We start from the raw sequence: 24,379 nt of genomic DNA on the forward strand, positions 1-24,379 counted from the left end.
ATCAAATGCTAATTTAAATGAGTTGGTTTTTTCGTAAAAGCATATTCTGATAACATTAAGTAGATAATATATACATAGGTGGGTATAAGAAATACTGCCTTTCAGGAAAGCCATTTTGGTGCCCTTCACCTCTTGGCAGGCAATATTTATGACAACAAAGAATATTACAAAATTACAATTCTCTAACACAACATTTTTAAAAAACATAAACGCATTTTAAAATAAGATTAGTCTCTCACTACCTTGCTGACATTAAGATTAATTCCGCCCTCGGAGCTTAAAAGGAGGTTCTTGATTTGGTATTTGACCGGAAATGTAGTCTTAGTGGGATGCAAGTCGAATCTAAAGTTGCGGATGAGCAGGGCCATTCCAATCATGACCTGCATTCGTCCGAGTCGAAGACCAATACAATTTCGGGGACCAGCTCCGAAGGGCAGGAAAGCGCAGGCCGGTCGCTTTTCAATCTGCTCCTTGTCGAAGCGCTCTGGGATGAACTTTTCCGGCTCCGGATAAAACTCGGGATCGTGGTGGATGGCTAGGGTCGGCACCAGAACTCCAGTGCCGGCTTCAATGAAATACTTCGGACTGCTGTGCGCAAAGGGTTTAGTCGCAATGCGAGCCAAATGGGCCACCACAGGATGTTTTCTAAGGGTTTCTAAGCCGGAAAAATATGCATTTCGTCACTTTGTTAGGTTGTGCAATAAACGAGGAACTCACCATCGATAACCTTTTCCAGATAATTCATCTCCTGCATGCTGTCGTAGTCCAGTTTTCCATTGTGTTTTCCCAGCACAGTGTCGACTTCAGTCCTCACTTTTTCCTGTACATCCTGATTGCAGGCCAACTCGTAAAGAGCAAAGCCCATGGTTGTGGAGCCCGCCTCAAAACCAGCCAAGAAAAATGTAAAGACCTGAGCAGCCACCTCATTGAAGGTTAGGCCGCTTTGCCTGTCGCCACTATCGTACTTCAGTTTCAAATCAATCAACAAATCCATTAAATCGTTCCGAGTCACCTTGTTTTTGATCCTATATTCTATAGAGTCCCTTACAATTTTCATGTAGAATTCCTGCACCGGCGGAAGCAAGAACTGAAATCCCAGCTTAACGGCTAATTTCGGGGCTCCGAAGATTAGCAAGTCCACCAGCCACCCATGACGACGTTCTCTAAGTGCTGAGTAGCCCATTCGGACAAATTCCGCTGTGGGGTCCCGCAAACTATTGCATTCAAGACCAAAAGCGCAGATTCCAATCACGTCGGCGGTGAAACGGGCCACAAGTTCGGTGACTTCCAGGGTCTGTGGAGAGCTCGAAATCTTCTCATCTATCACCCGAATCAGTTCATCGCCTACGTTTAGGACCGTGGGAAACATGTTCTTCATTTTTCCTGGCGTAAACGTTGGCGTCAGCTTTTGGCGCAAGTTTTTCCACTTTTCACCTTCGATAGTCGCTAGATTATTTGTCAGTGGGTCGTCCCTTTCGTTGTGATAAACTCCGCGATCGTGAAACTTTTCAAAGTCGCGAACCAGCACGGTTTTCACAAAATCAATGTCGGTTATCACTATATATTTCATCGCATAGAGGTAAAATCCAACGAAGGGGCCGTCGATCTTGTTCTTGTACTTAAAATAGGTTCGCTTGATGATGTGGGCCAGCTGCATCGACCGCCAAAGTTCCCTGGTGTTGCCGAATAGAATACTGGGCGGATCATGGGGAATACCCCGTCGCTTCCAGTAAGTATAGTTTTGAAGCACCCACCAAGCGGCGAGGCTTAGAGTACCGAACAGCAAACCAAGTAGAATCGCCATCTTGAGAAGACTGATTTAGGTAAGCTAGAAATGCGTGGTCTCGACTTACAAGAGCTTTGCTTAGTCCTATCGCTCTCCACTCTATGTTTATTTTAAACCGCAAATTATTAACTGTTTACTTGCCTCTCTTTTACTATTTTCAACTTTTGGGGAAAAGCTTGAACTTTTTGTGTACCTTCATATTTAGGGATGAAACAAAAACAACTTTTAATGCTGTGACTGTTTTCAAATAAATAAATATACTGTCTAAACTTGGTCTCTTTCAGTCTACTTCAGCAAACAAACATTTTAGCTCTTTATTTTGCTAATAAAAAAAACAAATCTCAAAACAATTTTTCTGAGATTTTTTATAAAAATCATCGCAATACTAAATATATTGTAAATAGTTTTTAGGTTTTAAAAATTATTTTTATTCCTGCTACCGTAAAGTATAAAGCTTTATTATAATCGTCTGAAAGTATGTAACAGGTAGAAGCATTTCCGACCCTATAAGGTACATATATTCTTGATCAGGATCACTAGCCGAGTTGATGTAGCCAAGTACAGTCTGGCTGTATGTCCGGCCATAGGAACGCTAAAATCTTGGAAACTAATAAAGCTAGAAAGAAACATAAGCCATGCATATTATAGGGATTTCTGCCCGATTTCTCACTGTTTACTTGCCTCTCTTTTACTATTTTCAACTTTTGGGGAAAAGCTTGAACTTTTTGTGTACCTTCATATTTAGGGATTGACTAGATATGAAACAAAAACCACTTTTAATGCCGTGACTGTTTTCAAATAAATAAATATACTGTCTAATCTTGGTCTCTTTCAGTCTACTTCAGCAAACAAACATTTTAACTCTTTATTTTGCTAATAAAAAAAAAACAAATCTCAAAACAATTTTTCTGAGATTTTTTATAAAAATCATCGCAACACTAAATATATTGTAAATAGTTTTTAGGTTTTAAAAATTATTTTTATTCCTGCTACCGTAAAGTATAAAGCTTTATTATAATCGTCTGAAAGTATGTAACAGGTAGAAGCATTTCCGACCCTATAAGGTACATATATTCTTGATCAGGATCACTAGCCGAGTTGATGTAGCCAAGTACAGTCTGGCTGTATGTCCGGCCATAGGAACGCTAAAATCTTGGAAACTAATAAAGCTAGAAAGAAACATAAGCCATGCATATTATAGGGATTTCTGCCCGATTTCTCACCACGCAAAAATCTGTGACGCTCACAGTTGTCATGCAAGAATAAAGATTTTAACTGAATTGTTTTTGCTTCGTCAATACCTATCGATTGACCTAAAAAAAAGTTCATCACGCCTTTAAAATTGGTTAGCTGAGTAACAGCTCAAAAACGCTATAGTCGGGTTCGTGTCCCGACTATCTAATACCCGTCACTCAGCTAAAGGGAGTGCGAACGCTGTACTCGGGTTGGTGTCCCGACTAATAATCATAACTCAGCTAAAGGGAGTGCGAAGGAGATAGACATAGAAATTTTGATTGCGTATAACTTTTTAATGAATGGTCCGATTTGAAAAATGTCTTCTACATTTCGATAGGTATAAATATGCACAACAAAATTGCATTTATACTTCTCGGAAATCTTAAAAGGTGTGGGCGCCAGACACATTTTAAAATCGTTAGTGGGCGATTGTGCGCGTTAGAGGGGGCGTGGCACTCGGCTAAAATAAACTTTCGCTGCGTAGGAAGCCCAAGAATATGCGTGGAAAATCTCAACCTTTTAGCTTTTGTAGTTTTCGAGATCTCAGCGTTCATACAGACAGACGGACAGACGGACATGGCTAGATCGACTCGGCTAGTGATCCTGATCAAGAATATATATAGTTTATAGGGTCGGAAACGCTTCCTTCTACCTGTTACATACTTTTGCACGAATCTAATATACCCTTTTACTCAACGAGTAACGGGTATAATAAGAAATAAGAATCTCAGTTATAATGTTCTCTCTTGCTTGAATTACTTTCGACACTTTAAGGGGAGAGATACATATAAAAACTGCAATTTTTTTCATGTTTTTCGTGATTATTTTTAACCGATAAGGGATTGTGCTGGGCATGCGCGGATCCACGGGGGGTGATGTATCACCCCCACTCGGGTGAAAAATTAAAGAAATTTTGGTATTCCAAAAGTATGCAACAAAAAAATTGTTCCAATATCACCCCCCACAACAAAATTCTAGATCCGCCACTGGTGCTGGGATTTCGAAGCTTGGCATGTTGATTACATTGCTCTTATATAATTTTAATTTTTTTCTTATTTTTTTTTTGTTGTTTTTGCCTATGAAAAATACTAAAACGTACAAACATAAAGTAGGTTCAGACAGTGGGCAATTTCATTACAAACATTTCTGTAAAAGCAGCATGATGATCGAAGCATTACTTTTTGAGATACACGATCCGCAGCTGAGGAAACCAAGTAATGAAATACATCTACTTTGCAAGGAAGGTGGGTGCTGTCATCCTGGTATAAGTTCCAAAATAGCTCGAATTTCTTCTCCCCCCTTAATGTATATTATTGGTCGGGAACTATAAAAACTGGGTAGTGTAGGAAAATTAGAATAGATTTATTTCACTCAGGAACTATGTTGAAGAAGCCTTTCAAGGTCAGTGTCGTCACTGACAGTAGGACCAGGTGGGACTACCGACCAACCTATTAAATGCTATCTCGTTATCGCTTATTTATATTTTCATTCATAGCACTAGCATAGTGAAGCGTCAAAACAATGTTTAAATATCATACGGCAGGCGCTCTTGAACGCCCCTGAAAACTGTCTAGCGATATCATCGGGTCTGTAATCATGTCTAACCACAATACAAATTCAACGTCGTGCTTACATTTTGATAGGTATATTCAGTGGCGCAACTAGAATTTTGTTGGGAAGTTTTAAAACACATTTTGTGAACCCTTTTTTTTAAAACCATAGGATTTCACGAGAGGGTGTGGCGTTTAACATCCATCTCTGACCCACCCCCCTGGCTCCGCCCCTGTGTACATACTGTACGTATATGATCTTGTTCGTTGTTGTCAGCTCAAATAAAATGTGTGCGAAAATATTGTGTTGATTAGTTAATCATCGTAGGTCGAGCACAACGAATGCACAACGGGAGTAGCCAAACGATATGTATGTTCTAGTTTATTTGGTGATCGCGACCTTGTCCCTGGTAGCCTACTTGTACCACCGCAATTTCAACTACTGGAAGCGCCGGGGCGTGGCCCACGATGCCCCGCATCCTTTGTACGGCAACATGGTGGGCTTCCAGAAGGACCGAGTGATGCAGGACTTCTTCCGCGACTACTACAACAAGTACCGGAAGAGCGGCAACCCCTTTGTGGGCTTCTACTTCCTGCACAGGCCGGCAGCCTTTATTCTGGACACCAAGCTGGCCAAGAACATACTGATCAGGGACTTCTCAAATTTTACCGATCGCGGCCAGTTCCACAACGAGCGTGACGATCCTCTGACCCAGCATCTGTTTAACCTGGACGGTAAGAAGTGGAAGGATATGCGTCAAAGGCTGTCGCCCACATTTACCTCGGGCAAGATGAAGTTCATGTGCCCAACGGTGATCAAGGTGTCCGAAGAGCTCGTGAAGGTGATGACGGACCAGGTGCCAGACACCCAAAACGGGGCTGTACTCGAGATCAAGGAACTGATGGCCAGGTATACTATCGATGTAATTGGGAGCTGCGCTTTCGGCTTAGAGTGTAATACACTCCGCAACCCCGTCAACGATTTCCGCACCATGGGTCAAAAGGTTTTCTCAGAAAGACGTCACGGAAAGCTGCTAAATATGTTCATGGCCAGTTTTCCGGAGCTGGCCAAAAAGCTGAGGATGCGCACGTTACCCGAGGAAGTCCACCAGTTCTTCACGCGACTGGTGAATGACACCATTGCCGTCAGGGAGCGGGAGAACTTTAAGAGGAACGACTTCCTGAACCTCCTGATCGAGCTGAAGCAGAAGGGCAGTGTGACTTTGGATAACGGTGAGGTGATCAAGGGACTGAGCATCGAGGAGCTGGCCGCCCAAGCGTTTGTCTTCTATGTAGCCGGCTTCGAGACCTCCTCCTCGACCATGAGCTACTGCCTGTACGAGTTGGCCCAGAACCAGGACATTCAGGACAGGCTGAGGAACGAGATTAAAACGGTGCTTGAAGAGCACGAGGGGCAGTTGACCTATGAGTCTATCAACGCCATGCGCTACTTGAATCAGGTCATCTCAGGTTGGTTTTGTTCCTTTTCTTAGTCAAAAGGTGGATTTCTAAATTATTATTCTTATTATTTAGAAACTCTAAGGCTGTACACTTTAGTGCCCTTCCTCGAACGGAGGGCCCTCAACGACTACGTTGTGCCGGGTAATCCCAGGTTCGTGATCGAGAAAGGCACACAGGTCCTGATACCGTCTTGTGCCTACCACCGCGACGAGGACATGTATCCGGATCCCGAGACTTTCGATCCGGACCGCTTTTCGCCGGAGAAAGTAGCCGCCCGCGATTCCGTTGAGTGGTTGGCCTTCGGCGACGGACCGCGCAACTGCATCGGAATGCGATTTGGCCAGATGCAAGTCCGCATCGGTCTGGCCCAAATCATTAGCCGGTTTAAGGTGTCCTTTTGCGACAAGACAAAGTCCCCACTGAAGTACAGCACATTGACCATACTCTTGGGCACAGTGGGGGGCATCGACTTGCGTTTGGATCGCATCTAAATTGAATTTATTGTGTGCCATTTTATATATCACCTGATCATAAGCAGAGACCGTAACTTTTGTTACAAGCATTAAAAATACATATTTTTATTTTATTACAAAACTAAAGTTTAATTATTAAAATTAAATGAAATGATAAAAGTAAAAAAATATTTGGATGAAATTTTATTTGTATGTATTTAGGAATAATATAGAAATTGACCAAGGATTAAAAATGCTGAACAACGTTTATAGAAAAAGTGCAGCAATCGTGGGATATGCTTCAAAATGTCGCCAAAAATAGTAGATTTTATATTCACTGTTTTAACCAAATTTAATAACTTGATGTACCTTTCAATGTCTTTACCTAAAAATTTGATAACTTAATGTACCTTTCAATGTCCTTACCTAAAATAATGTTGACGACGTGTACCCGAAACTTGAATCGGGGTAAGATATATTGCATTTATAAATCAATTTTTACACCAAATCTTTAATCTTTAAATCGCTATAATATCCAAACGCGAGCTAAGATTAACATTGTGAAGTAGGAAGCCCAAGAATATGTGTGGGTAATCCCAACTTTCTAGCTTTTGTACCCTGCAGGAAACGGAATCAGTTTTGGACTATTAAAATACTAGTTGGTTCAAGAAGGTTAACTACCCTGCAGGAAACGGAATCAGTTTTGGACTATTAAAATACTAGTTGGGTCAAGAAGGTTAACTAGTTCAAGTTATGTCCATTTCCTTGTAACGAAGTGGTCCATTTTTCATATGCTTGTCGTCGGAAACAACTAGTCCATTTGCTACTAGTTTTGCACTAGTGACTGTTAACCAATTTATAGTTACAGCTGTTAAACTACACTAAAAAAAATATTTTCACAAAAAAACTAAACGATGACGATGCCTAACTTGACGCTCTCCTAATTTAGTATCCAATTAATAGGCGCGGTCCTTAGAGAATTTCTGATAATTATTATGTAATCAAATACAGTAAATGATAATTAAATGGAATTAAAACAAACTTACTTTTTTTGAGGCAAGTCACCCTCTCTAGGACTTGAACCCGGGACCTTTGGATTTGTAGACACACTAACTGATTGAGCCATACACGCATCACATTTTGTAATGCCCTAACAAGGTTTATGAATTTTAGTGTGACATAATTCAAAAACAGTAATTTTTCATATTTATATTGCCTCGGACAGATTAAACACAGTTTAAAATAAAACTAAAGCATCACCTAGCAAACAAAAAACCAAAAAAAATGTACAAAGACTGGGGATTGTACCGAGGACCTCGAGTATTTGATTTGTTTAGTGCTAAATTTCCCAAGACATTTACACTCTAGGCTACATTTTTGGATCATATGTGTTTCATTTGCAACTAGTTAACTTTCAGTTGCCTTTTAACTAGACCCTAACATGTATTTGTTCTACCAGTTAAATATTTTTAAGGTTTTTTTTGTCAGAAAGGTACTAGTCCGAGACAAGTTTCTTTTTTACTAGTTTTGTATTAATAATTTTTTCGACTAGCACAAATTTTCTAGACCCTGTGTAGTCCAAATGCATTCAGACAAATTCCGGTTGCTTTATATTAGTTGTATAACTAGTTGTTTTTCAGACTAGTTCGCATTTTTCCTGCAGGGTAGTTTTCGAGATCTCAGCGTTCATATGCCCGGAAATTTCGGTATTTGTAGCATTTTTCAAAATTTAAGCTCCGGTTTCTCGGAATCATTTTTGGAGAACGCAGTTTAATTTCGGAATTCGTAACGAATTCACATTTATCGCATACATCAAGGTACATTTTAACAGCAATAATTTGGTAACACAGTGTTATTAGTTGTTCAATTACGTAGCCAGCAATGACTCTCTATAAATAATCTACCTCATGGTACTCAGGCATTTGATTATTTCTTTTTCCCAAACACAGGCGTAATCTAAAAATACCAGAACCAAAGAGAATATAAACACTAAGAGGTGTAACGCCCATACAACTGAATGTACGGCAAAATTTTTGGTGTGGATTCAGAAAGTGGATTTATCATTTCTTAGTGTGCGTTGTCCGTGTTAGATTCTTTGGTTGTGTTAGTGTGCAATTTCGTTTGCTCTACTGCGAAATAGGCTCAATGTCGCATCTGTCTGACATTTCGAAACAAGGCACTGTGGGCTAGGGGTGTAGTCGCTCGACTGCGGATCGTGTCGGACCGAGTTCAACTCCGACTGAACGCAACCTATTTTTTTTAATTATTTTTTTTTTTTAAACATTGTTTATTGAATATATTTTTTTTAAATTGAAAGAAAGGTAAAGACCATTAATGGATTGAATGATTTCGGTGTAAATCATTTCTTTCTAGGGATTGTGTGCTTACTTTTTTGTTTAAAAACTAAAATTATTGTTATTTTTGGTCCCTGAATTGCATTTAAATTGTATACTTCAATAAAAATTAAAAATTAAATAAAATTATAAAAGTAAACTCGGATGCGTATTTCATAAACTTTTAATTCAAAAGTAATGAATTTAAAAGATTTGCTCAAAATGCTATTGCTTTTAGAACTTACAAAATTAAAAACAAACAAATAACACAAAAAAATTAAAAAACAAACCAAAAAATTAAAAAAACAAAAGAAATTAAAAAAAACAAAGTAAAATAAAAAAAAATTAAGATAAAAATAAAACCACTTCGCCTCAGAGTGGACTCGAACCTCAATCGCATTATTCGCGGGCCACCAACTAACGCAATGCGCCACAGCCCTTTTTGAAATGTTGTGCGCAATGTGCCTTTTAGGACGATTCCCTTTCGGCAACATAATTCAAGAATCAACAACAATGAATTTCGACTTTTCTGCAGGGCGGAGTTTTGAGAGCAAGAGAGCAAGTGAGCGAGAGAGAGAGAAGTCAAGAAACGGCATTCTAAAAATAGACTAAATACGTGTGAGTCGCATTTGACAAAAATTACGCTGCCTCCGTACATTTTCTTGCTCCTCGTTACACATCTTAGTGTTTATAATATCTTTGCTAGAACAATAGATTGCTGGGGAAAGCAAACGAGTATTTCATCAGGATACGGGCTATTACAGCATTAATTTCATATTTTATACAAAGTTTGATTAATTGATAATATTTTATGCTCAAACTGAACCTTAAAAAAAAGTTAAGTAAACTCATAATATGATCGAATTAATCAAATTAAACAAAAACACCTCTTAAAATTAAAATGTCATTTGGCATATATTTTTTTCTAGCATCTTTGTTCTTTCACAGATTTTTTTCTGAGCCATGTGATTATCCTTTAAGTTTTAACCCTCGCACTGATCATACTATCAGCATTTTTTTAACTGAGCGGCTTTTTATAGTAGTATCACTACACCCAGAAAAATTATGGACAACATTTTAGGTCATGCATAGCCTAAAACATTTTAAATGGACTAAAAGTTCCTTTTTAGGTCATGTACTGCCTAAAAATTTAAATTTTTGGTATATTTGCCCTACTATTTAGGTCCCGTATAGCCTAATATTTTAGGTCATCGTGGGCCTTAAAATTAATGCATTTTACCTAAATAAATTTGCACGGAACTCTGATACTGTTCTGGCGACGCTATAATTCCCAACCAGTTATAGCGCGGCTTGCATGGTAACCCACTTCGATCGTTCACCAAGACAGCGATTTCACTGCAGAACTGTGAAGCCTCCTCGCTCCTTTTTGTGTGTTGGCATAATGACGACTTCTTGAAGACTAAGCCCGACATTGACCTCGAGTTAGCTATAAACTTTTCTGTATTTACTTTATAATATTATAAATTTTTCAGTACATATTTTTAGGCCAAAGAAGGCTACGTTTACTGCTGTTTACATGATAAGATTTTTTTGACGGAGATAAAGGGAGAACGTTTTCTTATAAATTCAAAGAATACCGATTTTTAACTTAGTGTCGAACGAAAGCTGAACGAAAAATGTCGCTGTTACTAACGTTGATCGCTCTTCTAATATCGCTGCTTTTATTCGTCGTACGACGGAATTACGGATATTGGCAAAGGAGAGGTATTCCCCACGATGTGCCTCATCCTCTTTATGGAAACATGAAGGAGTGGCCGAAGAAAAAAATGATTGCCCAGATCTTCCAGGACTACTATTTAAAGTACAAGGGCTCGAATTATCCATTTGCTGGTTTTTTTTTCTTTTTTACCCGGAACGCTGTGATTACTGATTTGGATCTGGTTAAAAGAGTATTAATCAAGGACTTTAACCACTTTGAGAACCGGGGAGTTTTTTACAATGAGATCGATGATCCACTTACGGGTACATTATTCAGCATTGAAGGTCAAAAGTGGCGTAATTTGAGGCACAAGCTTACACCCAGTTTTACGTCCGGAAAAATGAAGAACATGTTTCCCATTGTTGTGCAGGTTGGACAACACCAGGTGAAGGTCGTATAATTGAAATTGTGGATCTAGTGGCCCGGTATACAGCAGACGTAATCGGTAACTGCGCCTTTGGTCTCAACTGCAATAGTCTGCAGAATCCCAATGCCGACTTTGTGACTTTTGGCAAACGAGCGATAAATGAACGTCGCTTTGGGGGACTATTGGATTTCCTCATTTTCGGCTTTCCAACTTTAGCTCGCCGCTTGCGCCTTAAATTTAACGTTCAGGAAGTAGAGGACTTTTACTTTGGAATAGTGAGAGATACAGTCGACTACCGGCAAAAGAACAAGGAGAAGCGAAATGACCTAATGGACAGTTTAATCGAAATGTACCAGAAGGAGCAGGCTGGAAACAGTGAGGATGGACTCACCTTCAATGAGGTGGTGGCCCAAGCTTTTCTTTTCTTTGTCGCTGGGTTTGAAACGAGCTCTACGACCATGGGATTCGCACTCTATGAAATGGCCCGCAACCAAGATGTCCAGGATAAAGTCAGGGAAGAGATCAACAATGTTCTTTGCAAGCATAATAACGAGTTTACCTACGAGGGAATCAAAGAGATGAAGTATTTGGAGCGGGTCGTCATGGGTAAGTGGAACAGGAGCCTCTCGATGTGAATCAAGCTTTTCTCATTAACTCATCCCCGTTTTACCCCCTAGAAACCCTCCGCAAGTACCCTGTTCTGGCACATCTAACAAGAATGACCGGGTCGGACTTTTCACCCGAAGATCCCAAGTCCTTTATTGCCAAGGGCACTATCGTTGTGATCCCAATTTTAGGCATTCACAATGATCCAGAAATAATTTCGCAAACCGGAGATATTCAACCCGGATCGTTTTACGGATGAGGCAATCGCTGCGAGACCCTCTTGCACCTGGCTTCCGTTTGGAGAAGGTCCCCGAAATTGCATTGGTCTTCGATTTGCTCTGATGCAAACCTGCGTCGGATTGGCCCATTTGATTAGGGGCTATAAATTCAGTTTCGCGCCCCAGACGGAAAAGCAAATTAACTTTGCTCTGGAAAGCGTACTAATGTCTGCCAAAAATGGAATTCACCTTCAAGTTGAGAAGATTTTAAATTGATATTATTATTATAACTTACGTCGTTTTTCATACATCTAAAAAACAACTGCTCTTTTCGTGTTTTAAATACATTCTTACCTCAAAAACAATGTGTGATTGTTTAAATATTATACATATTAATCTCCAAACCAGCATTTTCTGTTTTTAATGAAACGACTTTCATAGACTCTAGTTTTAAAAATATAAATCTAACATTTTTTGTATATTATTTTAAGACTAAGATGTAATTTCGGTTTTTGCTGCTTTTTGAATTGGACCACATCTTCGTCGCATGTATAAATTTGAAGGCAAGGATTTGAAGAAAAAAGGTTTTTGTGTTGGTACATTTTTTTGAAATTTTTAGGTCCGTATAGGTAAATTTTACCAATCAAATTTTTTTGTGTGTTTAGCGCCCATATTGCGTACGCAGTGGTACCAGTGTCTTTCGCTGTAATTCTTGTTTTAAAGTTGGTTATATACTCTATACAAAGCATTGCTAAATACAAATTATTATATTAAAATTATAAATGTATCATATTGTAAGCTTTTCGACTTTAAGGTGAATCCCATTCTCTGCGGACAGAAGAATGCTCTTCGCGACAACCTTCATTGGTATTTGGGTCTCCGGGGCGACACTAAACTTATAGCCTCTGATCAGGTGGGCCAATCCCACGCAGGTTTGCATCAGTCCAAAGCGGAGACCAATGCAGTTCCGGGGACCTTCTCCAAATGGAAGCCACGTGCAGGAGGGTCTCGCAGCGATTGCCTCATCCGTAAAACGCTCCGGCTTAAATTTCTCGGGTTCGGGATATATTTCAGGATCATAATGAATGCCCAGAGCTGGGATCACAACGACTGTGCCCTTAGCAATAAAATATTTGGGGTCTTCCGGTGAAAAATCAGTTTGGGTCATCCGCGTCAGATGAGCCAGAACAGGGTATTTGCGAAGGGTTTCTGCATTGTGAAGTTGGTTTTAGCAAAAATTAAAAAGAAACATTGTGAAGCTGCTGTTATGCTTACCCATAACGACCTGCTCCAGATAGGTCATTTCTTTGATACCCTCGTAAGAGAACTCGTTATTGTGCTTGCCAAGAACACGGTTAACCTCCTCACGCAGTTTATCCTGTATATCCTGGTTGCGGGCCAGCTCGTAGAGGGCAAAGCCCATAGTTGTAGAACTCGTCTCGAACCCAGCGACAAAGAAAATAAAGGCTTGGGCACAGATCTCGTTGAAGGTAAGGCCATCCTCAGTGTTTCCAGCCTGCTCCTTCTTGTACATTTCGATTAAACTGTCCATAAAGTCATGCCGCTTCTCATTGGTCTTCAATCGGTAGTCAATTGTATCCCTTACGATTCCAGTGTAGAAGTCCTCCACTTCCTGGACGTTCAATTTAAGTCGCAAACGGCGAGATAACTTCGGGAAGCCGAAAATAAAGAAGTCCAGAAGTCCTCCATAGCGACGTTCATTTATAGCTCTTTTGCCAATGGTGACAAAGTCCGCCTTCGGATTGTTCAGACTATTGCAATTGAGGCCGAACGCGCAATTACCGATTACGTCAGCCGTATAGCGAGCCACTAGATCAACCACTTCAAGAACTTGACCTTGACCAGAGGTAGTTTTTCCGCTGAAGATCTTCTCCATTTCCTCTCCAACCTTTACAACAATCGGAAACATGTTCTTCATTTTTCCTGACGTAAAAGTGGGCGTGAGCTTATGCCTCAAATGACGCCACTTTTGGCCTTCAATGCTGAACAAAGTAGCCGAAAGCGGATCATCGATCTCGTTGTAGAAAATACCGCGGTTCTCGAAGTGATTAAAGTCCTTGATCATCACTCTCTTGACCAACTCCAAGTCGGTTATGACGGCGGTTTTGGTGAAAAAGAAGTAGAAACCGGCGAATGGGTAGTTCGAGCTCTTGTATTTTAAATAGTAGTCCCGAAATATCTTCGCGATGTGTCGCTTCTTGGGCCAGTCCTTGATGTTTCCGAAAAGTGGGTGTGGCACATCGTGCGGAATACCCCTCCGCTGCCAATATCCAAGACGTCGGCGGGCCACGAATAAAAGCAGCGACACTAAAAGCGCTATCAACGTTAGCAACAGCGACATTTCTCGTTCGCGTTCCAGTCAAAACTGAATTCAAACCCGGCATGATACGTCGTTTATATGGAGAACGTTCTCTTTTAATCTCTCAAACTGAACTCTTATCTCATCGATAAACGCGTTCTAAATTGTTTTTGCTGCTAATGGCTCATTGTGCAATTTCTATCAACAGAAACACCTTAACACATTTCACATTAACAAAGGTAAACTCACTTAGAAAATGTAAAAACATAACAAAAGATTAGGTAGAGAGAATGTTCTTATTCGTATAACTGAGAGCATTATTTCTCTTTTAGAGCGAATTAATAACAAGTGCGGTTACGTAATATTATCGACAATAAAAAACCAATAAAAAATCCTATTTTGACTGTGTTGTCTGCTCTGCAAAAGTTTATAACATGAAACCCTCTATAAATGTATGTTTAATTGTCCGGAACCATTAAAACCATTACTTCCTTGCGTTATATATACACAAGAAGGTTATTTTGTATTTGACCGGATTTGACGAGCTCTACAAACACATGGCGATAACTAAATGAAAATGAATAAATTCCTGGCACAATTTTTTTTTGTTTTTTAATCTGAGGCACCCACTAATAAATGATTAGTTAGATTTACAATTGCAAATTCAGTTCTGGAGATCAATGTGCATGATATTTAAACAATCGCACAAAGAGGAGTGGTTTTTTGATATATGAACAAGAGAGAATGCTATAGTCGGGTTGTTGTCCCGACTAATAATCGAAACTCAGCTAAAGGGAGTGCGAGGGAGATAGATATATAATTTTTGATTGCGTATAACTTTTTAATGAATGGTCCGATTTGAAAAATGTCTTCTACATTTCGATAGGTATAAATATACACAACAAAATTGCATTTATACTTCTCGAAAATCTTTAAAGGGCGCAGGACCCATTTTAAAATCGTTAGTGGGCGATTGTGGGCGTTAGAGGGGGCGTGGCGCTCGGCTAAAATAAACTTGCGCTGCGTAGGAAGCCAAAGAATATGTGTGGGAAATCTCAACCTTCTAGCTTTTGTAGTTTCTGAGATCTCAGCGTTCATATAGACGGACAGACGGACAGACAGACAGACAGACAGACAGACGGACAGACGGACATGGCTAGATCGACTCGGCTAGTGACCCTGATCAAGAATATATATACTTTATGGGGTCGGAAACGCTTCCTTCTAGCTTTTACATACTTTTGCACGAATCTAGTATACCCTTTTACTCTACGAGTAACGGGTATAAAAACGACGTTACGTATAATAATATCATTTTAAATCTTCTCAACATGAAGGTGAATTCCATTTTTGGCTGACATTAGAACGCTTTCCAGGGCAAAATTAATTTTCTGTTCCGTCTGGGGCGCAAATCTGAACTTATAGCCCCTGATCAGATGGGCCAATCCCACGCAGGCTTGCATCAGAGCAAATCGAAGACCGATGCAGTGTCGCGGTCCTTCGCCAAATGGAAGCCAGGTGCAGGAGGGTCTCGCAGCGATTGCCTCATCCGTAAAACGATCCGGGTTAAATTTCTCAGGATCGGGATAGATTTCCGGATCATTGTGAATGCCTAGAATTGGAATCACAACAATAGTGCCCTTGGCAATAAAGGACTTGGGATCTTCGGGCGAATAGTCCGACCCGGTCATTCTTGTTAGATGTGCCAGAACAGGGTACTTGCGGAGGGTTTCTACGGGGTAAAATGGGGATAAGTTAATAAGAAAAGCCCGATTCACATCGAAAGGCTGCTGTCCACTTACCCATGACGACCTGCTCCAGATACTTCATCTCTTTGATTCCCTCGTAGGTAAACTCGTTGTTGTGCTTGCCCAGAACATTGTTGATCTCTTCCCTGACTTTATTCTGAACATCCTGGTTGCGGGCCATTTCATAGAGCGCGAATCCAATGGTCGTAGAGCTCGTCTCGAACCCAGCGACAAAGAAAAGAAAAGCTTGGGCCACCACCTCATTGAAGGTGAGTCCATCCTCAGTGTTTCCAGCCTGTTCCTTCTTGTACATTTCAATTAAACTGTCCATTAGGTCATTTCGCTTCTCCTTGTTCTTTAACCTGTAGTCGACTGTTTCTCTCACGATTCTAAAATAAAAGTCCTCTACTTCCTGGACGTTAAATTTAAGGCGCAAACGGCGAGATAGGTTTGGAAAGCCGAAAAGTAAGAAATCCAATAGTCCTCCATATGGCCGTTCGTGAACCGCTCGTTTGCCAAAAGTCACAAAGTCGGCATTGGGATTTTGCAAACTATTGCAATTGAGACCAAAGGCGCAGTTACCAATTACATCAGCTGTATATCGCCCCACTAGATCCACAATTTCAATTACCTGACGATCTGAAGATCTGGCCCATCATTTTTTTCTTCGGCCAGTCCTTCATGTTTCCATAAAGTGGATGAGGCACATCGTGGGGAATTCCTCTCCTTTGCCAATATCCATAATTCCGTCGTGCAACAAATAAAAGCAACGATATTAGAAGAGCGATCAGCGTCAGTAACAGCGACATTTTTCGTTCAGCTTTCTTTCCACACTAAGCTAAAAATCGGCATTCTGCGTTTTTATAAGAAAACGTACTACACCCAGAAAAAAAAATGACCTAAAATGTCAAAAAATGGCCTAGAATTTAGGTAAAATTGGCCTAAAACTGGGGCTAAGTCCTTGAATGGCCTAAAATTTAGGATTGTATGACCTAAAATGTTAGGCCATTCATGGCCTAAAATTGGGTAATTTTTGGCCTAGGTTTTAGGTAATTGGCTGCCTAAAAATATGAGAAAACCCCTATCCAAAATTTTAGGCCTTCTTTGGCCTAAAAATATGTACTGAAAAATTTATAATATTATAAAGTAAATACAGAAAAGTTTATAGCTAACTCGAGGTCAATGTCGGGCTTAGTCTTCAAGAAGTCGTCATTATGCCAACACACAAAAAGGAGCGAGGAGGCTTCACAGTTCTGCAGTGAAATCGCTGTCTTGGTGAACGATCGAAGTGGGTTACCATGCAAGCCGCGCTATAACTGGTTGGGAATTATAGCGTCGCCAGAACAGTATCAGAGTTCCGTGCAAATTTATTTAGGTAAAATGCATTAATTTTAAGGCCCACGATGACCTAAAATATTAGGCTATACGGGACCTAAATAGTAGGGCAAATATACCAAAAATTTAAATTTTTAGGCAGTACATGACCTAAAAAGGAACTTTTAGTCCATTTAAAATGTTTTAGGCTATGCATGACCTAAAATGTTGTCCATAATTTTTCTGGGTGTACCTTTATCTCCGTCAAAAACATCTTATCATGTAAACGGCAGTAAACGGAGTCCCGAAGCCCGATTTGATCTATTTGACCATAATGTCAGTTTACGTAAATTCTTTTATTTTAGGTTTAGTCTCAGCATAAAATATTATTAATTCATCAAACTTTGTATAAAATTTGAAATTAATTCTCTAATAGCGCATATCCTGGTGAAATACTCATTTGCGTTCCGCAGCAACCTGGTATATTGGTATTTGCAAATGTAGATAACGCCTGTTTGAAAAATGCCTGAGCACCATGAGTTAGATATTTATAAAGAGTCATTACTTGCATAGGAAATCGAACAAATAATGATGATTACCCCTCTTCGCTTTTGCGTCCGATAGCACCAGCTTACAAAAAAAATCGAAGAAATACGCCATTAAGGCAACCTTGCTTTTCCGGTACATCTTCCAGATTAAGAAAAGGGTACTTAAAATTTGTTGTATGGTACCAATTATCTTTTAAGTGTAAAAAACGTTTTTAACACTTTTTTATTTTCAAACTCGAGTTCGGATACACGTCGTTGAGCTCCAGTCATTAATTTAAAAGTTGTATAACTTTATTGTTGAATAAAAATAAAAATCAAGAAGGAACACCATAGTCGAATGTGGTCTGACTTCCAGGGCATCTGAAAGGGTATACAAATGAATGAGCGAAAGGTTAATCGAAACTTACCGTTAATTAGAAAACGACCTGAAGCAGTCAAAAATAATCATTATTTCTGATCGGAAATAATAAAACTCAAAATTAATGATTATTGTTGAATTTTGTTTTTTCGCTCAGAAGTAAAACTCAAATTTCCTAATTATTTTAGATTTTTATTTTAATACTCAAAATCATTATTCTTGTGCATTTTAAAATAAAACTCATAATGATTACGGTCCCCGGTATAAATATTTTCCATTAAAAATATGTGGCAAAATGGTTACTCTTTTTAGAAAATATTTCAAAAACAATTTTTCGATGCGATCAACTTGTAAGCTTGTCAGTTTATTTTAACATCAAAAACGGCTCTTAAAAAGCTAGATAGGTTCACATAAACTAAATCCTTATATCTACAGCTTATGTACTATTTTAAAAGCTTTTCCACTCTTAGATGGATCCCATTTTCGGCGGATATTAGAATGTTTTTCTCGACAATCTTCATGGGAATTTGTGTCTCCGGCGCAACACTAAACTTATAGCCCCTGATCAGGTAGGCCAATCCCACGCAGGTTTGCATCAACCCGAATCGCAGACCAATGCAGTTCCGAGGTCCTTCGCCAAACGGAAGCCAGGTGCAAGAGGGCCTCGACGCGATTTCCTCGTCTGTGAACCGTTCTGGCCTGAATTTCTCCGGTTCGGGATAGATTTCCGGATCGTAATGAATGCCAAGAGCTGGAATTACAACGATTGTGCCCTTGGCAATAAAGTTCTTTGGATCTTCGGGTGAAAAGTCTATATCGGTCATTCTCGTTAGATGCGCCAAAACGGGGTACTTGCGAAGGGTTTCTGGAAGCAGAAGGAATGATTAATAGTTGTTATAGAGAGATCATAAGAATCTTACCCATCACAACCTGCTCCAGATACTTCATCTCTTTGATTCCCTCGTAGGTGAACTCGTTGTTGTGCTTGCCCAGAACATTTTTAATCTCCTCCCTGAGTGAATCCTGAACATCCTGGTTGCGGGCCAGTTCATAGAGGGCAAATCCCATGGTCGTGGAACTCGTCTCAAAACCAGCCACAAAAAATATGAAGGCCTGGGCCAGTAGCTCGTTGAAGGTAAGGCCGTCCTCTGAGTTTCCCGACTGCTCATTCTTATACATCTCTATAAGACTGTCCATAAAGTCGTTTCGCTTCTCGTTAGTCTTCAATCGGTAGTCAATCGTTTCCCTTACGATCTTGGTGTAAAAGTCCTCTGCCTCCTGGATGTTTAACTTTAGGTGCAGGCGGCGAGATAGCTTAGGAAATCCGAATAGAAATATATCCAGCATATTCCCATAGCGATGCTCGGTGATCGCCCGTTTGCCAATTGTCACAAATTCCGCCTTAGGATCGTGCAAACTATTGCAATTGAGACCAAACGCGCAGTTGCCTATTACGTCAGCGGTATACCGGGCCACCAGATCCACAACCTCCAGAACTGGACTTTGACCCAATTCAGTTTTACCACTGAAGATCTTATCCATTTCATCGCCAACTTTCACAACTATCGGGAACATGTTCTTCATTTTGCCGGACGTAAAAGTGGGCGTGAGTTTATGCCTCAAGTGACGCCACTTTTGGCCTTCAATGCTGAACAAAGTAGCCGAAAGTGGATCGTCGATCTCGTTGTAGAAAACTCCCCGATTTTCAAAGTGATTAAAGTCCTTGATCATCACTCTCTTGACCAGTTCCAAATCGGTGACCACAGCAGTCCGGGTAAAAAAGAAGAAAAACCCGGCGAATGGGTAGCCCGAATCTTTGTACTTGAAGTAGTAGTCCCGGAATATCTTGGCAATGTGACGCTTATTGGGCCAGTCCTTGATGTTTCCGTAAAGTGGGTGTGGCACATCGTGCGGAATACCCCTCCTCTGCCAATATCCGTGACGTCGGCGGGCCACAAATACAAGCAGAGACACTATAACCACGATCAGCGAAAGCAGCAACATTTCTCGTTCACGTTCCGGTCGAAACTGAGTTCAAAATGGAATGCTACATCGCCTATATGGTCTCTTTTGCTCTCTTTCTCCGCTCTCTTATGCGGTTTATCTTATTAAAATCGTAATTTACGGTTCGTAAACATTTGTTTACTGGATACACAAAATTGTACTCTGCTGAAGCGGTAATACTACTTTCGTCTTAATAATATAAGAATTGATATTATTTAATATCACAAGCGCTGGTGAAATGCGCAAAAACAAATTCGTGTGACGACATAAATATTTAATCAAATACCAAAACCCAAATAAGCTAGATAAGGTAGACAGCGCAATCAAAAAATGCGTTACTAGAACGTATATTGATAAAAATGTGTTATTATACGTATTTTACATAATCAAATTAAAATGTACATCAAATTACAATCTGGATGCCGGCTTGATAAGAACCACTATCTCCTCACTTGGCTCAGCTCTTGGACCTTCAGGTAAATGCCATTAGCAGGGCACAGCAGAATATTCGACTTCACAAACTCGATTTTTGGGTCAGTTCGCGGACAGACGCTGAAGTGAAAGCTCCTGAGCAGGTTGACCAGACCGATTGTTGTCTGCATTTTGCCAAATCTCATTCCGATGCAGTTACGGGGTCCATCGCCGAAGGGCAGCCAAGAGGCTGTGGGTCGCTGGGCCAGTTGATCGGCCAAAAACCGCTCCGGTATGAACTTATGGGGCTCTGGATATAAAGCGGGATCATGATGGATGCCATAGACCGGAATTAGTAGCATCTGACCGGGTTCAATGTAGAAATGACGGTCGCCTTTGGCGGCGTATAAATGCCTGGAGATCCGAGTCAGCTGCGGTAGTATTGGATATTTCCGAAGGGTTTCTAGAAAATATAGGAAGAACAGGTCGGATATTACAACTTGTGGCGCTAAAAATCTGTTTTAATTGGTCAAAAATAGCACTAAAAGTTAGGAGAACAATACTAGTTTCGATATGTATGTACTTCAATAAAATATTAATTAGAGTACGATTTTTCAAATTGAACATATAAAAAAATTATTTTTTTCAAACTCTTAGAGAGTTTTACTTACTAGTCTTTTTTATAATTTGTTCGAGTTCTTTTAACGGTGCTATGAATTTTGTAGGTAAAGATCTTTAAAAGTTATGTTAAAATTTATATTAGTTTATTTTGCAATATCATTTGATCACCGCCGATATCATCACTATGGACGGCAGTCCATGTAGTGACGAAGCGCACCAGGAGAGTGTGCGAAGGCGACTACTATATATACACGAAGAAATGAAAATCTACTGTGATGGTCCGATCATAATGAATGATACACCTATCGAAAGGTATTGCGAAAACTAACAGGATTGCATACCAAGACTCTGAGAAAATCAATTGGCTTGGGAGAGAGAGCGGTGAAAGTGAAAAAGTAAAAATTTCGAAATTTGAAGCTGTTGGGGCCGGTGGGGATAATTGCCCCCTCGCAAGATTTTATTTGTATTCCTTTTGAAAATACCCGTCGAATGAGGGGTCATTTGTCAAAATCGGACGCTCCGTTCAAAAGTTATAGCCAAAATAAGATTTTCTTCGTCTTCCCAAAATGAAAATTTAATTCTGTTTGTCAGTTTGTCAGTTTGTCAGTTTGTCAGTTTGTCAGTTTGTCAGTTTGTCCAAAATATGTTTTTTAAGTTTTGAAAATTTGATATGACGTTTATCACATCGATATAACAAAATTTTGTTCTACCACTTTTGGAAAAACTCGCTAGTTTAGCGGGAAAACAGCTATAAATAGCTAAAATTCGGAATTCCGTAACTTCTATACTACTAAAGCTACAGACTTGTGCTGCATCTCGTTTGAAAGGTATTTTTTAATGCTATAAACGCCCTTTATATCCAATTTGTGTACATTTAATAGTTAAAAAGATATGAACAAAAGACATTTTTTTTAAACTTTCTTTTTAGCTTTTTTTTAATTTTCTCAAAAACGGCTCTAACGATTTTCTTTACAACTTTAAACTGTATAGCCCTTGAGATTCCTTAAATTTTGGTATATAACACATTACTGTAAAAAGTCACGTTTAAAAGTTATTTTTATACGAAAATAGCCACTTTTGCCAGCTCGAACAACTAACGCTCCCTTAGTATTGAATTTTGTGTGAGGGTATACGAACTGTATTTTAGGGTCATGGAATCAGTAAATTTGCACTTAAGAGTTCCATATAGGAATCTTTTGTTCTACGACTTTTGGAAAAAGCCGCTACTTTAGCGGGAAAAAGCTAAAAATAGCTAAATTTCGTTAGTTTGTAAGTTCTACACTACTAAAGGTACAGACATGTGCTATACCTCGTTTAAAAGGTATTTTGAAATACTTCAACGCCTTTTCAACTTAATTTGTTAAAATATAATAGTTTAAAAATTATGATTGACCAATTTAAATTTAAATGTATATATTAGCTCCTATGAGAGCAAATGTAAACAAACAAAAACTTCTGATATCAAATAAAAACACCTCTTAACGAGGTAAAAAACTAGTGACGACCGCACCTTCAACATACAAAAGTTCTGATATCAACATTTGTGACGATAAATTATTACACTCGTCATTAAATAGACTTTCTAATATTTTCTCATTCGGCACGCTGCAATAGAAAATGCCTGTAACGGGAAAAGGGCTGGAATAGTTTGCTAGGGCGGCCCGAATGAGAAAATATTAGAAAGTCTATTTAATGACGAGTGTAATAATTTTTCGTCACAAATGCTGATATCAGAACTTTTGTATGTTGAAGGTGCGTTCGTCACTAGTTTTTTACCTCGTTAAGAGGTGTTTTTATTTGATATATATGACATAGGAACTTAAAATTATGAAAGAGAGAAACGCAAAGGTGCCAGTTCTCTGATTAAAGAAGATTCAGGGAAATGGAGACATGCAAGCAGCAAATCGACTGCTTTAAAAATTACTAAGCTCCACTCATCCATTAACAAGTAAACACTTGTACCAGACACAATATAATGTGATAATGTGCAGTCCGACCCACCTGCAATGACTAGTTCCATGTAACGAAGCTCCTGCATGGAATCGTAGGTGAATTCCCCCTGATGTAATCGCAGCGCCTCGTCGATTTCCTGGCGCAGCTTCACCTGCAATTCCGGCTGTTTGGCCAACTCGTAGAGGGCGAATCCCAAGGTCGAAGCGGAGGTGTCGAAGCCCGCGACAAAAAATATAAAAGCCTGGGCGGCCATTTCCTCGATGGTGAGCTCACCCCTCTGCTTCATTTCGATCAGCAGGTTCATAAAGTCGCTCCTCACGATGCCCTGCTCCTCCCTCTGCCTTACGGTTTCCCGGACGATGCCCACATAGAAGTCCGTAATGTCCGGGTGGATCTGGCGCATGCGCAGCAGTCGGGCCAGATCGGGAAAACTCTCGATAAACCCATCGATCAGCTTGCAGTGGCGGCGCTCTGAAAAGGCTCTACGGCCCATTATAGCGAACTCGGCCTCGGGATTCCGTAGGCCATTGCATTCAACGCCAAAGGCGCACCGCCCGATGACATCGGATGTGTAGCGGGCCATCAGATCCCCGATCTCGAGGATGCCGCACATGGCATTATCCGCCAACTCGCCGCAAACCTGGCCAAGTTCCTCGCCCACTGCGCAAACCGTGGGAAACATGTACTTCATCTTGGCGGAACTGAAGGTGGGCGACATCTTCTGGCGCAGGGGTCGCCACTTGGGTCCATCGATGCGGAATAGGTGACCGGTCAGAGGATCGTCCCGCTCATTATGGTACATTCCTCGATCCTCAAAGTTGGCGAAGTCCCGTATAAGAATCTGCTTGGCCAATTCCAGGTCCGTGATTAAAACCACGGGTCTTAGCATCATAAAGAAACCGGCGAAGGGAGCTCCATTGGACTTGAACTTCTCATACAGAGGGGTTACAATATCGATGAAGTGCTTCGTTTTCCGGAATCCCTCCATATTGCCCACGGGAAATCGGGAGGGATCATTTCCAATGCCCCGACGGGTCCAGTAACTATATCGCGTGCGCACAAACCAAAAGCCCACTGCAAGGGCGATCAGTAGCAGAGCCACCACATCCAGCATCCTCTCTCTATGGATTTCACTTTCAACTGTACGCTGGAAAAACGCGTCTATCCGATTTGCTTCTAATCAGCTGAAGTTCCAATGTAAACAAGCCCGGACAGATAACCTCGTCAAATAAAACCTCGGTAGACTGAAACGAATGGGAATCGAAGCTGGGACTTGAAAGCTTTGAGCTGCGAATAAAGCTAAAGCGGACGGATGAGGGAGAGACAAGTGCAGTTAAACCGCCTTTATCTCGAGTAATATAAGACAGCTTGAA

At 40.2% G+C, this 24,379-nt stretch overlaps 5 protein-coding genes and 1 pseudogene across 7 annotated transcripts; 2 read left to right on the forward strand and 4 right to left on the reverse strand.

Moving 5' to 3' along the window:
- Positions 1-8: 8 nt before the first annotated feature.
- LOC123002494 (probable cytochrome P450 6a19) lies at positions 9-1,810 on the reverse strand. Its single transcript, XM_044392700.2, has 2 exons — positions 718-1,810; positions 9-655 (listed from the first exon to the last, which is right to left on the reverse strand). The coding sequence occupies exons 1-2, from the start codon at positions 1,802-1,804 to the stop codon at positions 228-230; spliced, it is 1,515 nt and encodes a 504-aa protein (XP_044248635.1). The 5' UTR covers positions 1,805-1,810; the 3' UTR covers positions 9-227.
- A 2,890-nt stretch (positions 1,811-4,700) lies between these two features.
- Positions 4,701-6,574, forward strand: LOC108057590 (cytochrome P450 6a2-like). 3 transcript variants are annotated; one of them, XM_070213013.1, is made up of 3 exons: positions 4,701-4,818; positions 4,888-6,042; positions 6,106-6,574. In XM_070213013.1, the coding sequence occupies exons 2-3, from the start codon at positions 4,941-4,943 to the stop codon at positions 6,522-6,524; spliced, it is 1,521 nt and encodes a 506-aa protein (XP_070069114.1). In that variant the 5' UTR covers positions 4,701-4,818; positions 4,888-4,940; the 3' UTR covers positions 6,525-6,574. The 3 variants fall into 3 exon arrangements, with proteins under 3 accessions (XP_070069114.1, XP_016997387.3, XP_070069113.1); XM_017141898.3 differs by having other exon boundaries at positions 4,901-6,042; XM_070213012.1 differs by lacking the exon at positions 4,701-4,818 and having other exon boundaries at positions 4,838-6,042.
- Positions 6,575-10,452: 3,878 nt separating this feature from the next.
- On the forward strand, positions 10,453-12,005 carry LOC123002553 (probable cytochrome P450 6a23; annotated as a pseudogene).
- Positions 12,006-12,477: 472 nt separating this feature from the next.
- Positions 12,478-14,098, reverse strand: LOC108057572 (probable cytochrome P450 6a23). The gene is made up of 2 exons (XM_044392798.2): positions 13,005-14,098; positions 12,478-12,938 (listed from the first exon to the last, which is right to left on the reverse strand). Exons 1-2 carry the CDS (start codon positions 14,089-14,091, stop codon positions 12,517-12,519), a joined length of 1,509 nt encoding a protein of 502 aa, XP_044248733.1. The 5' UTR covers positions 14,092-14,098; the 3' UTR covers positions 12,478-12,516.
- A 1,243-nt stretch (positions 14,099-15,341) lies between these two features.
- LOC108057576 (probable cytochrome P450 6a23) lies at positions 15,342-17,385 on the reverse strand. The gene is made up of 3 exons (XM_017141881.3): positions 17,365-17,385; positions 15,852-16,428; positions 15,342-15,781 (listed from the first exon to the last, which is right to left on the reverse strand). Exons 1-3 carry the CDS (start codon positions 17,383-17,385, stop codon positions 15,366-15,368), a joined length of 1,014 nt encoding a protein of 337 aa, XP_016997370.3. The 3' UTR covers positions 15,342-15,365.
- Positions 17,386-18,347: 962 nt separating this feature from the next.
- Positions 18,348-24,309, reverse strand: LOC108057609 (uncharacterized). The gene is made up of 5 exons (XM_017141943.3): positions 23,055-24,309; positions 20,463-20,895; positions 20,143-20,203; positions 18,938-20,045; positions 18,348-18,882 (listed from the first exon to the last, which is right to left on the reverse strand). The coding sequence occupies exons 1-5, from the start codon at positions 24,118-24,120 to the stop codon at positions 18,461-18,463; spliced, it is 3,090 nt and encodes a 1,029-aa protein (XP_016997432.3). The 5' UTR covers positions 24,121-24,309; the 3' UTR covers positions 18,348-18,460.
- Positions 24,310-24,379: the final 70 nt, after the last annotated feature.

Source organism: Drosophila takahashii, chromosome 2R (assembly GCF_030179915.1).
Source record: "Drosophila takahashii strain IR98-3 E-12201 chromosome 2R, DtakHiC1v2, whole genome shotgun sequence".
NCBI classification, from domain to species: Eukaryota; Metazoa; Arthropoda; class Insecta; order Diptera; family Drosophilidae; genus Drosophila; species Drosophila takahashii.

What these genes read in the sequence shown, in the direction of transcription:
- LOC108057590 (XM_070213013.1), top strand. Translation starts at nt 4,941, where the DNA reads ATGTATGTTCTAGTTTATTTGGTGATCGCGACCTTGTCCCTGGTAGCC. An exon ending in CTTGAATCAGGTCATCTCAG is followed by an intron (nt 6,043 to 6,105) that starts GTTGGTTTTGTT and finishes CTTATTATTTAG; the next exon opens with AAACTCTAAGGCTGTACACT.
- LOC108057609 (XM_017141943.3), bottom strand. Translation starts at nt 24,120, where the DNA reads ATGCTGGATGTGGTGGCTCTGCTACTGATCGCCCTTGCAGTGGGCTTT. An exon ending in CTGAGCCAAGTGAGGAGATA is followed by an intron (nt 20,204 to 20,462) that starts GTGGTTCTTATC and finishes TTAAGACGAAAG; the next exon opens with TAGTATTACCGCTTCAGCAG. An exon ending in TAAACAAATGTTTACGAACC is followed by an intron (nt 20,046 to 20,142) that starts GTAAATTACGAT and finishes TTTTGAACTCAG; the next exon opens with TTTCGACCGGAACGTGAACG.
- LOC123002494 (XM_044392700.2), bottom strand. Translation starts at nt 1,804, where the DNA reads ATGGCGATTCTACTTGGTTTGCTGTTCGGTACTCTAAGCCTCGCCGCT. An exon ending in TCTGGAAAAGGTTATCGATG is followed by an intron (nt 656 to 717) that starts GTGAGTTCCTCG and finishes TTTCCGGCTTAG; the next exon opens with AAACCCTTAGAAAACATCCT.
- LOC108057572 (XM_044392798.2), bottom strand. Translation starts at nt 14,091, where the DNA reads ATGTCGCTGTTGCTAACGTTGATAGCGCTTTTAGTGTCGCTGCTTTTA. An exon ending in TCTGGAGCAGGTCGTTATGG is followed by an intron (nt 12,939 to 13,004) that starts GTAAGCATAACA and finishes TTCACAATGCAG; the next exon opens with AAACCCTTCGCAAATACCCT.
- LOC108057576 (XM_017141881.3), bottom strand. Translation starts at nt 17,385, where the DNA reads ATGTTTTTGACGGAGATAAAG. An exon ending in TGTTTTTGACGGAGATAAAG is followed by an intron (nt 16,429 to 17,364) that starts GTACACCCAGAA and finishes TCAGATCGTCAG; the next exon opens with GTAATTGAAATTGTGGATCT. An exon ending in TCTGGAGCAGGTCGTCATGG is followed by an intron (nt 15,782 to 15,851) that starts GTAAGTGGACAG and finishes TTTACCCCGTAG; the next exon opens with AAACCCTCCGCAAGTACCCT.